This window comes from Sipha flava, unplaced genomic scaffold (assembly GCF_003268045.1).
Source record: "Sipha flava isolate LNK unplaced genomic scaffold, YSA_version1 211_pilon_pilon, whole genome shotgun sequence".
In the NCBI taxonomy this organism is placed as follows: domain Eukaryota; kingdom Metazoa; phylum Arthropoda; class Insecta; order Hemiptera; family Aphididae; genus Sipha; species Sipha flava.
In genome coordinates, this window is record NW_020272824.1 from 308,531 (window position 1) to 325,233 (window position 16,703).

The following is a 16,703-nucleotide window of genomic DNA, read 5'->3' on the forward strand; positions in this document are numbered from 1 at the left end:
AAACAAAATTTCTTTCTCACGTATGTGCCAATTATATGTTAGTTTTCAAAATCCGTAATTAATGTAATTTATTTTCTATTTCAACCCATTAAACACAATATACTACATACAATATGTAAGTTGTTGGTTTTTTAGTTGTTAGTTACCTATTAATTCTGGTTCACTAGGTATTTATTCAATTCAATCTACCTATTTTTATTTGAACTAATATAGGTTTTTATGCGTTTTTTATACATTTATTTTAATTAATACAATATCAATTATAAGAACACTTTTTTTTTAAACTTTAAACAAAGTACAATATTATTTACGTTTGCTATTTTATATATTTTATTTTTCGTCATTCCTATAAACTACCCCTGATACAAATGTTAATACTATAGAAAAAATACAACTATATGAAGAAATACATAACCTTTATATAAATGCACTTTAATAATGTATCATAAATCAATTTTTTCTTATAATTATTTTAATCGTGCGAAATAAATACCACGCCTGTATTTTAGATATGGCCCGTCGGATGGCGTACTTTTATGAAAATACGACTTATGTTTAAAAACGGACAGCAATTTCTAGACCACCAAAAATATTCTTTTTTAAAGCATTATATTTATACCAAGTAAAAAAAAAAAAAAGGTTTTTTGGTTGTATTTTGAATTGTTGAGTGTTTCTGTGTACATATGTACCCTAACGTTTTATAAGATTTGCTGAGAAAATGTTCATGAGTTTCCTTAAAGGACAAATCCGAGACCCTGTACACACTATCTGTTCGTCGTAACACGCGCGTGTTAACCACAAATGTCACCTAAGGTAAGCCGTCGTCGTCGTTCTAAAAGGTCTCCGGTTTACGACAATGCGAATTGGATGCGTATGTATTGTTGTTCGCGAGGTTTTTTTTGTCATTATTTATGTATTTTTTGTTTTCGAATTCAAAATAAACTAGTCGAATGCGATGCATAGTCCAGTGACGAAACGCTGTGAAAGAATAGATACGAGGTACATGTTGAACTGCTATTGTCGGAGATCGCGTGGACCGTTCGCGTTAAACCATTTCTTGCGATACATTTTATATTACTCATCCCGAGTATTATCATTATTATTATTAAAAAAAAAAAAAATTATAATAAATATATACGCGCTCACGCACGAATCACGGTCACGGTGGTCACGTTCTGGTCGCATACTTCTTCGGCGACGGCAAACAAAGAGCTGTGACATAATGGCGAATTCGCGCAGATGACGACCTGGCGCGTAAACGAAAAGAAAGGGAGAAAAAATTCATTTATTTCAACACGTACTAGAAACGTTGTTGACCACGGCAACGACTAGGAAGTGCTGTATGTATGCGTGTGAATCGATCTTTGTGACTGAAATTTATTTTTTAAATTCTAATGCACAGATACTGTGGCCGTCTTATTTTGAACCGGAAATCTTTTCTCGATCGATTATTTAGTTGCACCAATACAAAAGTATAGATAAGATTATACAATTGTAACCGAATTCCCCTTCACCTCCAGTTTATCGTATTTAAATAAAAGCTTAATAAACAATAAGCACCAGCACTGTACGGTTTATAGCACTAAATCCCATTCTATAATTATAATTTGCATAAAACGATAACTTTAAGCGCAGGATTTTTTTCCCCTAAAAAAATGTCTTCGCTTCGAAAACTTTTCAAGCCTGGAATCGTTGATGTGCCGTTCTCTTTACGTTCGGACTCTATGGATACCATTTTAAATCGTTCATCAATACACACGTACGTACGAAAAATCCGTGTGGGCAGTATACGACAACACCCGTACAGACGTTGCACGGACTAACGAGCCGTGTTCAAAACTCGACTGGTGCCGTTTTCCCTACCTGATATCTAACGAAATATGGTATTTCTTGTGGTACGGGTTTCTAATGTGCACACACGCAGCAGTTTGATACCGTGCGCGGGCAAATGTGTATATTATTATCATTTGCGAGTTACAATGCATATATAATTATTATTATTGATAAATAGTTATTATATTATTATGTTTGGGTGCACAACACTGGTCTGATGGCATTGAGGTGAATGGTATCGGTGGCGATAGGTATTGACAGCGATTTGTAACGGACGCGGCAACCGTACGGAAAAGACAATACCGCTGGCCGATAGTCGGTGTTCCGTGAAAACCATTTTTTCGCAAATTATTATTGTAATTGATTTTTTTCAAATTTCATAACTTTCGGTTTCGCGCGTGCAACGGTGTAGGCTGAAATATACCATGTACACACACACGCACACACGCACACACGCACAAATCGTGTACAGTACGTGCGCGCGTTAGTGTACCGTACACCGTATGGCTCGTATTACGCATAGAGTGCAATGATATGGGTCCGTGTACCACGTTGTGGCTTGTTCACCCCTGGACTTGGGAAAAAGGGAAAACGATTTAGCCCACTCGGTGCGCAGCATGGATGCGTGGGTGACGTGTCCTTTGAACCACTAGCTTTATGGATTGATCTAAACACATCGATTTTATCGGACACTACATCATTGCAATGATACGTTGCACTGAAAATACGCGGAAAACAATTCAATGCCATAACCGTTTAGCGCGACGAGCTCACTGGAAGGCTACACCGTTGTATCGTATAAGCTGCACTATTTATAAACATCACTTGTTTAGTATTGTGTTCGATTTCGCGTTGATCTGGAGAAAATTATTCATGTCGTTGTGAAAAATCGCAATGGAGTTGGTGTTTAAACAGTAAATCATCCAGAATCTACACCAAACTAAGTAAATACGGTTATTTTGAACGCAACACTGTTATCCAAACATTTTTTAACGTTTATGTGAATCGATATAATACAGTTTAACAGCCCCACGCCGTTTAAAATTATTCACGTTCGAGTCCTTGTAGTTTTTGTATAGTATATAGTAGTCCCCTGACGTAGTATTCATTTTAATTATTCATATTATTTGAACAGATGAACATACATTATAATTGTGTACATAATAAATGTGTAGTGTGTTCAGTGCCAAACGTAAAGGTCTCTGGGCCCTAAGATATTTATTAAAGAAGTGGCGTTTTAAAAATATGTTCATAAAAACGGTATTTAATTTTTATATATTCAACATACGTTAATAAAAAATTATTATATATTATATTATATTATATATTATATATATATATATATTAATATGTATTAAATATAAGAGAATAGATAAATGAATAATGATTAATAAATTTCAGCTATATAGTTCAATAGTTTTTATAAATTATAAAAATTTTTAAATAACAAAGTTAAATTGTTACACGGCTAAATTTTATTTTGCGAATCATGACTGAATATCCAATTATCTTATCTTAACTACATAACCTTTGAATGGTTATTGAATACAATTTTCTAAAGATAAGTTGAATTTATACTACAATACAATATAATAATGATACAATAATAATTGTTATCGATGTAATTTTTTACACGGACAAATTTTCTTACAATTATCAAATAAAAATTATCGTTAAGTATTAAAGAGCATCATGTGGAGATATATTTTAGGAATAGTATTTGTAATTGAACAGAAAAATTGAATTGAATAATCCATTAAAATCCCATCACTAAATAATATATTACGAGTAACATTATTATTTAATGTACAACACGGAAAATTTATTAAGTCTGATATCTTCTGCATTGGATCTTAAATAATTTTTGATTATTTTGTACATCCATAACAATATGGTGTAACATAATATTAATTTCCAAGTTACAACTTACCACACAATAATATTGTTAAAAGCCTATTTCTACCTAACTCAAAAAAAAAAAAAAAAATAAATAAATAAATAAATAAATAATATTCTATTCATGAAATATTGATCCATTACGTATGATATTTTTCAAAAAAAATTGTTTGATATTTTGCTGGGGATTTGGACCACAGAAAAGTAAGAACTTTTAGGCAACTGCCTAATTTTCAAAGATGCCTTGCCTTCGGTACCTATTAAGTATATTCTGTATCGTAAACGTTTTCTTTCGTCAAAAAATCTATGTAGTCCATATTAATGTGCATTATAATATTTTGAAATAAATAATTTCAAAATTCTATATACGTATCAATGTATATAATATAACAAGGGCTATTAATATGTTTTTCGTGCTTTTCGAATATTATAATTTTAATATTCGCGGATATTGGATTTGAACATTTCAATAATTTTTTTATTTACACAATGGAGTGTTGTAATTTTATTGTGTTTTTTGTGTAGCTCAAGATCAGACGTGACATTTTTTTATTACATCTGTGATCACGCATGTTATTGTAGTTCCACGATTCACCGATTTCGAACATTATAGCCACACAGGAAACCTTTTCCTTTTTGTTTCGGTCACACCTATTGAAGACACATTATATAATATTTTTAGAGTATGCATAAAATTCTGTAGTACCTACTCATCACAATAAACTTGGTTCTTTTATATTCATTAAAGTAACGTTTAAAATAATGATCCATTAATTATAATACACGACACAAAAAATGTATTGTAAGAATTAGTTGGAAGGGGATACTCGATTCTTATATTTAAATGTTTTTTAACTCAAGGTGTTACCATATGTGTAATAACGTTTTACTTATCAATAATAATAATATTTGGGTACTAAAAATGAATTTTATAACGATTTTAAAGTTGTTTAGAGATAATATTTAAAATACTATTGAGTTCATATTCATTGTAATTATTCGATTAATATATAATGCAATACTACGCAGATGATTTGAAACCGATGTTTAGAGAATGGTGGATAAAATTAATTGGTACAGTACACTTTTATGTAACAGTATAGAAGTAAATCGGAATATAAAAGTAAAAATAAATCAACATGATTGTTAGAACAACACAACTGTTAAAATCATTGTATTATATATGTACAAACATAAGACACATGCACAAAACATACACGAATCTGGAGTTTTTTTTTTAAATGGTGTAATTATAAAAACTATAGAATATTCACTGCATACCCAACATAACAACTCACTTTATTCCATGCATGATATACTTCTTTCAATTTACTTTGTCTAAAATGTAAGGGTTATTGACCATATTGCATTCGATAAATAATTCTACGCACGTAAATACTACATGGAATAACCTTTAATATTTTTATTTTTCGTTCTATTCACTGGCAGAATTCATAAATTAAAAATTTTAAACTGTACTATTGTGGTATTCTGTACTTAAAAAAATAAATATTTTAGAGCATATTAACATTACAATGAAAAGGTTCGTCGATTAATCATAATCAGTAGATAGTAAGATATAAGAAGTCAAAAATTATTAACTGTGTTAATTTATTCGCGCTTTTATTGGTGTCAGGCTGTAAAATGTAACTTTCAGTGAAATTATTATACATTATCGTCTGAATGTGGGATTTATAACAATAATTTATATTATATAATATGATTTAATTTAATTTATATTATACTATGATTTAGTATTGTTATTTTTATAAACTAGGTTAAAATCAGGTTTATGATATTGCTTAGCGATAAACGGTCGATGATAATATTATATTATATACTACTAACTTTTAGACCTTTTGTATGTGTTGATGTTTATATAAAATACTCGATTTGTGATGTAACACGTTTCGTTATACACGCGATAAATTAAAATGTATAAGTCGTAATTATTCAATTACTTTTTTAATAGAAAATAATCGAATTCATACATAATATACTCGTATTTTGCCCTCACGTATGTTTATCGGTTAATCACACTCGTCGTTTGTATAGAAATTGCGATGATTATCGAATGAACTGCGAAGAAAAATATAAATTAAGCGTGTAAAAAACAACTAAATATTTTAAATTACTAACTAACCTGTGATTATACCAACGGATGTGGCCTTGATAATATTCCGATTTACCATTTTCAGAGGATTTTTTTTCTATTGAGACTGTTACTATATGATCAATATATTGTATATTATGAATGGCATATAACAATCGGTCTAGTTATAAATATGTTTACTAAATACCTTAAATGTATATAATAATGACGTGGAGTACTTGATTAAATCGTCGTTTGAAATACTCGTGAAACATTATCAATCACTAAACATAGCTATGAGCATTTCATTATACGTGCAAAATAAACCGGCGGAGAATTGTATTGAATAATGTCGATTATAATAAAAACTGTGTGGAATGCATACGCCGATACATTTTATCGAGAAATCATCGTAAACAGTAGAGATGTGTAAATATAAAATTCAAACAAAACTAAAACCACTTGAGGTTATGTTGAGTATGTTAAAATCAATTAGTAATCAAATTTGGTACTGTATATAACAGCATAAATTTTCATCGAAACCCTAACAAAATAATTATTTTCAAGTATTGCGTTTATTTACACAATATAGCATTTTCTCGTGTTTTTTAAAACATATGTTTATTTTTTCATAGTTTTTTTTATTTATTTTATTGCGGTCATAGTGTTTCTCTAACAATAGTTTTGATAGTTATGAAAATATTTTTATTCCACCAATGATTTGGTATTACTTTTAATAACTCCGTTACACGTATTTTTTTATTTTTATTGAGACAAGTCAGCTAAATTTGAATGGTTATAATTGTTGTAGTTCAAAATTTAAACTGCACTGACGTTCAGTAAAAATAGTTAGTTTTGTATTGTTATTTAATCAAATAGTTCGAGATTTGACAAACTCGGTATATATACGTTAATATTTTGTATTGTTTTGTAAATTAATAAAATGATCCATCAAATTACTACTTGACTAGAAAAAGCTATCTCATGATAATAGTTTACATCATAGTATGTTCCGTCAATGGATGGCCTTCGTCGTTACACGAGATAAGTCTTGTAAATAATTTTTCATTCGTTAAACTATACATATAAACACACAATTATTAATTTTTAGTTTTTAAAGAGCATTTACAAATACAAAATATTTATTTTTTTAGTAATTAAAATATGTATGGCCAATATAAATGTGTATTTATTAATAGAAATACTAATATTGAATGGTCGACGATATAAGTTTATTGATTTTAAAACATTCAAATATACAACGCTAAGCAAATAATATTTACATTCGTTGTATGAAAAGTACTATTCTAAATGTATCTTTATATTTTTTTTTTTTTACTATACTGTTAATGATATGATATGTTCAAAAGTTTAAGGTACCTTCTCGGAAGAAATGTTTGCAAAATCATATACACCTTTAATTCGCACGATGAATTATACCTTACATTATTATTATTATTTATTATGAGTGTAACTTGAAGCTCACCGGAAATTCTGGATTTTTCCGATGATGTACCGTAGACTTGGTTGTAACTCAATATTACTAATATCGATCGTGCGCAGTTCTATTTACCATTTTCCCGCATCGAGAATTCAAGAACCCCAATCCGCACCTGAGTGCAATGCATATTTTAATAAAATATATTAGATGACTATTGGTATTTATATTTTAGTGTCGAAGTTAACCAAGATATCTAAACGCAGGGTCGACTCAAGGTATAGGCAAGCTAGGTATCTGCCTAGAGCGGCACTTCAGTAGGGGCGGTATTATTACCGAAATTATTTTTGATGAGGCAGGTCATATGGGTCCCCGCCGACAATAATCAACATTATTTCAGAAAGCATATTTATAAATTATAATTGGTAATGCTTATTTATATTTTATTAGTTGATATATTTATTGTTGTTTTAAATATCCTTTTATATTTATTTTATTTAGATTACCCAGTAATTTAAGTCAATTTTACAAAAATAACTATGTTCCAAATCTATTTTACTGATAGAAATATTTTTCCATATCAATTTCTGTTACATTATTCGATATTAATTTTAATCGTTTTTCGTTTCTGTTTCGTTATCCGTTTCCGTTTTCAATCGTTTATCGTTTTCCGATATGTTATCTGTTATCGATTTCAATCATTTTTTGAATAGTTTAACGTTATACTAATAACGTTATCAAAACGTTTTGGTGTCCTACTTAATATTACGGCCTACGTTGGGCGTTTTCAATTATTTCAAAAATATTAATAACCACATAATCACTTCCGCGATTTCCGATAATCCTGATAGTGATGGGTTTTGCATAATAACTATAGAAATCCTTTTTAAGTCTTTTTACATATAATGTTGTACATAAAATAAAAAATAAATTTTTTTTTTATGTAGATATGTGACATAAAAAATAGGAGGAGGGGCAAACTTAAAATAAGAGTTTCACTTTTTTTTAGAGGCGGCAAAATTTGATTTTGCCTACTGCACTATTTTTTCTTGGGACGAACCTGTCTAAACGTAATGACAATAATTAATAGCATACTACGCCTACGATAATAAAAAACACCTATGTTTCATAACCATATATTCAATAGAATTTAGAAAGCTTTATAATTATAGTTTGCTGGTTTTAAAAACGAAATGAGGCAGCGAATCTGTGTTTACTAGTCTCAACTCATTTCGTTCGAATCAATTCAATCAGAATTTTATACCACTATAGCATACACAACGATAAATAATTTCATGTCAATGTTTTTTGTACTCCTTCGATATATTACATTTCGAAGAAAATTAAGCGTGTGTTAGAGTTTAATTATTTATTGAAAAATTTAAAAATAAATACTGAAAACAATTTTTATATTTATAAGTTCATATAACAATAGTGAGTATTGATTATTATAATAAAATAAATTGCGCTTTTAAAAGTTTTATGTAAATATATATATACAGTATGTACATTCTGATTGAATGGCATAAAATTCAATTTTTTTTTTAAAAAAATTAAAAAATTAAAAAAAAATATATTATAATCCAATTCATCCAAGACGGTAAACCAGCATATAATTCAAATACTGTGAGAGGTGGCTGGACGAGCACTTCCCGGGAAAATGGATAGGAACAAGGGGTCCAGTGCTTTGGCCACCTAGGTTACTTAACACCAATGGATTTTTTTTATGGGGTTATTTGAAAATCTTGTGTATTTTGTGTATTCCCTTTTCGACCAAAACAAAAATTTATATAAGAAATTTAAAATAATAAAATAATAATATACAATTTTTCATTATGATGGAAACTACTATAATAATATTATATAATATATTATATTAATGATGATTCAAGATTTTACTTGAGTAGCGAGGTTTTAGGTTCACATACAGAGCATAATCCCATTTGCAACAGTATCAAGGTTTGTTCAAAAACTAAGTTAGATTTGGACTATAATTCCCCTTGGGGCGAAGCCCCATCACCCCGAAAAGTGCCACGCAGTGGTACTCGAGTGTGTGAGTGGAGCCGGTAAGCGCAACGAGCGAAGTCCTAAAATTTTTAAAATAAAAATTCCGATTTTTCGAAAAAAAAATGCAAACTATTTTCATTACGATAAGAGATCAAAAGTAGGTACAAAATATCGTTCTATTTTATATTAATATTTTAATAATTATTGACAAAAATTGTACATCATTATTTTATTATTTTAAATTTATTATATACATTTTTGTTTTGGTCGAAAACGGCCATGCCCGTGTTACACACGTGTACAAAATCCGATTGAATTCTGAATCTGACCGAATGCAGAGAGTATGATATGGAGAGACGACACTTTCAACTTTCTGACCATCTAGTCGAAATATTCGACCCTGAGCCCACCGAAATCTTTAAGCTCATCCAATTCCTATTAGAAACACAACTAATAAATAAACTGTAATTGTAACCAGTGTTGAATTTAATATTTCGTTCAATGGCTATAGCTTCCGCGGACTGTTAAATAATAATAAAAAAAAAAAAAATCCGATTGACGTTATACTGCATGTGCAATATTCCAAACGTGCATAAGTTGAATACGTACACGTGATGTGGTGTGACGTTCGACGTAAGCGTATGTTGGTTTTCAAATCATTCTTCTGGTCGACGAATTCAGCAGCCGCGTGTGTGCGATGTCTTGTAAAAACGGTCAACGGAGCTTATCGGGACGCGCGTTTCATCTTAAATCGCATCAGACAATTATCCAACAATAATACAATCAAGTCGCGTGCAAGTTCCTGGTGTGTCCCGGTGTACTCGACGAACGTCATGATTCAAAATTATTATCATATTTATTTCCTACAATGGGTCTCTCGGAACCGACTGAATGGGATAAATTATTAAAGAAAGACCAAATTTTCATCCGCATCGTGCTGTAACGATTCGTGCACCTTAAATTATAATATTATTACTGTGTAGCGCTCCGTTTGTGTGCTCACTATTAAAACGTAACCACACACTCACACACATGTATAATTATAATTATTATTATTATTAATGTTCAAGTTACGCAATCGAATAAAGAATGTATAGTAAATAATATTAAACGCATGAGCGAACGGAACGAATGGTTTTGATTGATGTTGTCGATCGAATACGCGCGTATAGTATTATGCATTTCTCGCGATAGACATTACAATGACTTACAGGTCATTTCGATAACAGTGCGCGAACGTATACATTGTCTGGCTGGTGAAACGGTCGATCATTATCTAATATTTAAATCTTGAAATATTTATACAACGCGAATGTGTTGATTACATACGGCGCAGATATGACAACGATACAATATATATTTATTTATTTTTTACTGTTTCTGTATATTATTATTATTGTTATTTCAGCGGTGTACTTATGGGGGACTGAAGCGGCCTCGTCCCCTTCTCTGAAATGTCAGAAAATTTTTTAAATTTGCTTTTACCCAACAGTGTCAGGGAGAGGAATTTAAATTGAATTTAAATTGTTTCATTCCTGTTATATTAATTTTCTATAATTATGTAGGTATTTTATTCCATTTTATTTTATTAATTTTGTAAAAAAGAGTTATGATTATACAATCACAACTCTAATTGTTTACTGAAATTTTAATTATTCTTTTTCAATTGGTTGAATTGCGTATTTTTGTTTAGAGAATATTTCCCAGCCCTACCACCAAAAAAAAAAAAAAAAAAAAAAAATTAAATACGTCCCTGTGTTACTTATTCACTAATTATTGATCCTAAAGACACGATTATACGGTTATACGTTCTGATGTCATAATATATTATCGTTCATAAGTATACAGTTAATATAACTATTGGGTAATTTTAAACTGTTAAACAATTAACTTATCATGTATTAAAACTGCGTTATGGTCCTGATTTCAATTTTAAACTGTGGTATGTCACATTTTTAAAATTATTCATTTTGATTTTAAGAATATCAATAGCAATACGTAATCAATATAATATAGTTACTGATCATCTGTTTAATTTCTACTGAAGTAATTGTTAGAAAATATATTAATATAAATTAGTAATGACTATATGTAAGTAAATAGTTAATTTTTAGTTATATTTTTTGAGCAAAATCATCTGTCACAATCTAATCCATATAATCTGCGACGACTACGAAAAATCAACTGTTTATCGATTGTTTATTTGATCTTATTTATTTATTTCAAACCATAAGATTTATACATTTAACTAAATAATTTACTATGAAGATTTCCTATACAATAATGTACCGAATGGACCGCCAAACGCATTCAACATTTGATATTTTCGTAGTATGCAACTTTATTATACACCGTAACATAATACAGTAACCTAAGTGCACCACTATGAAGTATGCATAAACGTTTTAATAAAAGTTTTTTCGTTGTACAATACACGTTTATTAGATATTAAACTAATTTGTGAGTTGCAACAACCATTATCAGTTTTTCTTTATTAGGCACCTATACACAGTATAATTGGACCACCTATCGCTAGGTGCTTATTATACTCCAAATCTTAAAGGTAGTTACGCAATAGCTAAGACCAGAAATAAAAAAATTATCTGATTACCCACTGGGTTACGTGATTTCGTTTTCAAAGATTCAACCTGTATAAAAAGAGATTGAATACATGTGTTAATATAGTACACACTATTTTTATAGTTGAATAATTCTGAAAAGTCTAAGAACCGAAATTATGATAAAAACTAGAATTAAAATGAAAAAAATAAAATACCAAGTTGTTATAAAATTAAAAATCAATGTGATGGATGTTGTACTGCACAATGTATACAAGACATAAGTAGATAATCTTAACAAAAACAATATCAATATGTACTTAAGTTTTAATTTAAATTTTAAATTCAGATTATAATATTGCGAACGAATGTGTTTTACAAAATACGTTCATTATTTATATTAAGCATGAACTACGTAGTACGATTTTCACGATTAAGTTCGTATTTTGTTTGGTAATAATAGCTCAATACTATTATATAACTGAAAGCCTCGAAAATGTATTGTTATTGTAGTTATTGTTATTAAAAAACCATATTGCAGACAAACTAGATATGATAATTCACATACATTTAAGTTTTTTTATTTACAACAGAATATCAGATTGTATAAAAAGTAAATACATTTTATTTATTTTAAAATATTGAACCCGGATATAAAAATGTTTTTAAATATGCTACGTCTTGAGTTCTTCATCCTTTTATTGTACAAGTTGTAATTTTATTCTAACGCGTTGCGGTATCATATTATTACGTTTAATATCAAAGGTTAATAAATATCAAACTTCACATACAAATATTGAATATTATAATAATAAAATATTGAAATAAATTATGTAATACGTTATAAACTACTGTTGGGATTTGAACAATTCGATAGACACCGATGAATCCCCTCTCTTCGTTTTCTTTTTAATTAGTATAAGTGGCGTAATATTTAACATTTTAAAAGCATATAATTAACAAATGTATTTAGTGTACACAGTAATGAGCAGCTACAACTTACTGTGTGCGTGCTGTCGATTTTTGTCTTGACTGTTGAACTAACGTTTCGATAGTAGTAACTACAATATAGCAGCTATTTGACAATTTTCAATCACAGGTCTTCAATAGAACTACGCGTAAACACACTTTATGTAGTTTCTTGCGATGTATTTTATTTGTACAACGGTATTTGTAAAATATGTAGAAAACAACGATTTGCTGCAAAAACGGGTCGACCAAAAGATAAAAAATTCATTTCCAAAATTGTTTTAAAATAATAACTGACATAACGATAAATATTATTGCGTTTTAATATTTTTTTAAGGGAATTGTTGTACTCCGCGGTGACGATAGACCTATGAATTCAAAAATCGTTTGATGTCGAACGTTCGAAAGAACACATTATTATAAGTTTGGTATACGATGTTAACGCACTTATAGTGATGTTGTCAACCAAATTCTTGAGTTCTCACATGTCGTTATTATTTTCAAAAGAATACGAATACTGGGAATAAGAAATGTGTCCAATGCTACTGTATTATTATTTATAGTTTGAAGGAATATTTCTTTGACGATAGCATTGACGTATTCAAAGTTATTATTGTTACTATATTCATTGTATACGACTATATATATTATATCATTCTAATCACTAATAAATTCGTCGCTCCATTTTGATTTTTAAGTGAAACTCGGTTGAACAATAACGTAATTAATTTTTTTAATAAATACGGTCAAAAGTCCTTTCAAGATTGTTGATTTGTGACTAATTTCATTGTTTGATTGTTTACTATACGTTTTCACTTTAAAAATGACTAACGCGTTTTTTTTTTTATCCCAAAGAATTTTAATTATTGTGAACCAGATTATTGCTCAAATACACCCGCGGTGGTTTTTCACGTGCATTTTTTATTTTGATATCCACTATGAGATAGATTTTTTTCTGATACTAATATGTATCATTATATTATGTATTATGAATTAGATTTATTCTCAATTATTGAAAATTAATACCGATGAAAACATTAAAAATATATAATTAGAATATTTTGCTCTACGTATAATAAATATATAGTAGAGTAAGTCTATCTTTGAAGAGCTTATTAACGTATAGTGCATTCTTTAATCTTTTAGTGTAAGTGTGTGTATTTTACATATTTTGTACTTTTCAGGGAATATAATATATAAGTATCATTAAAACAAGAACGTAATAATCATTATTAAAAGATGAATTTCGAAAATGAAACAAAGATCCTTTCATTTTTAACAACATTTCAAAGTTAAATTATTGTTACAAGCATCGTTCAGTAAATAATCTTCTGTTCTTTTGTTCTTTTTTTTTTAAAAATGTTTCCTTATTTTGTCGTATATGAGGTTGTTGGTACAATGTATACGATATTATAACTCGATTCTTATCTATATTATCTTATCCTTGGAATTTACCCGATATATTGCTATAAGAAATCAATGCAGCACGATGCATCGTAATCGAAGTAAGAAATGAAAATATTTATTAGAACTATAATATACACATTAAACGGAGAAAATATTAATTTTTATACTTTCGACACATTCATTAACGAAATTGATAATAACGAGTAAAACAAACAAACAAACCTAGGGTATATCATAAATAGCATGAAGTAATCTGAAGTATTTTTTTTACATCATTACTATAACGAAAATAATGTAAATTAGGGAGGAAAAAACTGTATATTTCTGAAACCAATGAGAACAATGTATCGCCTTATGGGTGCGTACTATTATAGAGCCGTTAATTATGAGGCGAACAAAAATATTTATAAATGTGCTTAGCAAAACGATATTGAAATAAATCGTGAAACTACTATATTGAGAATTTAGAGGTGATAATATTTTAAAACTGGAGTTCACTAATCTAAGCACACCTCGAAGTGAAAACGGCTATTTTTATCAGTCAGTGCCTTTTTGGTATTTGATGATGTAGTGTGTACTATACTTATAATTTGTTACGAAAATAAGTTAATATGTCACAGTCGATTACGGTTAACCAATAACTATATTATCAAAGCTATCGCCGAGTGCTAATAAATATGACGTATTCGACTTATAACTCTACTGATAAATATATAATATAAAACTATTGTACATTGGTTAACACTTAAATTATAATAATTATTATTATTGCTTAAGTCTTTGTCTTTATACATCGATCCGATTTGATAAGTGAAACATGTACTTTTTTTTCAGCTCATCATCATAGTCACGCCCCGGTTAATAACGATCATCATCATCATCATTTGGATCACGACCACGTACACGATCATTCGTCTCACGATCACGTACATGATCATTAGAATTTATAAATTCTCCGAGTTACCAAGTATTTTACTAAGCCCAGCGTGATCTTATTTTAATGTATACTACACAAATTACTGTATTTTTTTTATTATTAAGTTTAGCCAATAAACCATTTATTTTATATTGTTTATTTATTCTTTAATATATATATATATGTATGAACGAGCGTGTAACGTTATGTGTTTTATTTACATTATTATAAACGGAGAAAATAAATTATTTTTTCAAAAAACAACACGTATGTGTTCATATACAAGACGTTAATAATATTATAATATTGTTCTCTTCACTCGCTGCAACCATACCACCCACAGCCATATAATTTGAAACGTCGACAATACCAACGGGGTTGACGTAGCTTACATCAAACAGACTACATTCTGCATCGTAATAAGTGTTTATTGTACGCGCTTATATTCGCTTTAATAATAATATCCATCGCGTAAAAGCGTGTTTTAAACCATGTCGGAAAAACGAATACCTTTCCAGGTATGCTACAGAGTTGCCGGTCTGGAAATCTTTGAAACTTGATCATGGTTTATATATTATTATTAAAAATCCGTAGGTAAGTTGTTTTTATTTTTCATTTTATCGTTTAAACCAGGGGTCGGCAACCCGCGGCCCACGGGCCACATGTGGCCCACGAAGCAATTTTTTATGGCCCGCATAAAGGTGGTTAATTTTATTTATTTATTATTTTATTATTTTATTTTATTTATTATTTTTTTTATTTTTTTAGTGTTTTATTTTTGTTAAATAAAATTTTTCATACATTTTTCAATACTATTCAATTATTTTTTCTTTATTTATAAAATCTATTTAATCGTTAATAGTTGATCTTTATTCTATATGGTTATATAGTCAGTTTAATCTATAAAATTGTTATTATTATCTAATCGAAGTCGAAGATAATGATGGCTGCACTACTCAGTCATAGGATAAATTAAATATATTTATATATATTTAAAAATTAAAATTTTAAATATATTTAATCTATGTATTTAATATATATGTGTCCAATACATTGAATCTATGGTTATAGTTATTTTACGTTTGTAGCAATTAGTATTACACCGTGATTACGCCCGTACGTGTGACTGCGTTTGTAATAGTTTCATTTTACAAGTAAATCCAAACATTATGGCGGCTAAAAAAAGAAAAATTTGTTATGAACATCGTTTTTTTTTAATAATTCTTGGGTTGATTTATACTTTTTCGTCGAAAATAAAGGTAAGTCATTATGTCTAATTTATCAAAAAGTTCAATTTTTTCTTAAAACCAATTTTTTACACTCATATTTCTATGTAAAATAATCAAATATAATAACAATTCAATTATTAGTATATATCATATGTAAATTTTTTTTTTTAATGTGGCCCTTGATAAACATTTGAAAAAAAATATGGCCCGCGTGGTTCAAAAGGTTGCCGGCCCCTACTTTAAACGTTCGTGATTAGTTCGCACGAAAAAACATAACCCTAGACGAACGTCGACGATAACCAAAACAATATTAATTTCGACAGAACCCCGGAACGGGAACGTGTTCGTGTGTATCCGA

General features: G+C 29.1%; 1 protein-coding gene across 1 annotated transcript in view; it reads left to right on the top strand.

Moving 5' to 3' along the window:
* LOC112682830 overlaps positions 1–15,266 on the top strand; it is a 42,569-nt gene extending 27,303 nt beyond the window's left edge. The window contains exon 5 of the mRNA XM_025553579.1: positions 15,035–15,266. Within this exon, the coding sequence (XP_025409364.1) occupies positions 15,035–15,141 (107 nt within the window). The 3' untranslated portion in view covers positions 15,142–15,266. The remainder of the gene's footprint in view (positions 1–15,034) is intronic.
* Positions 15,267–16,703: the final 1,437 nt, after the last annotated feature.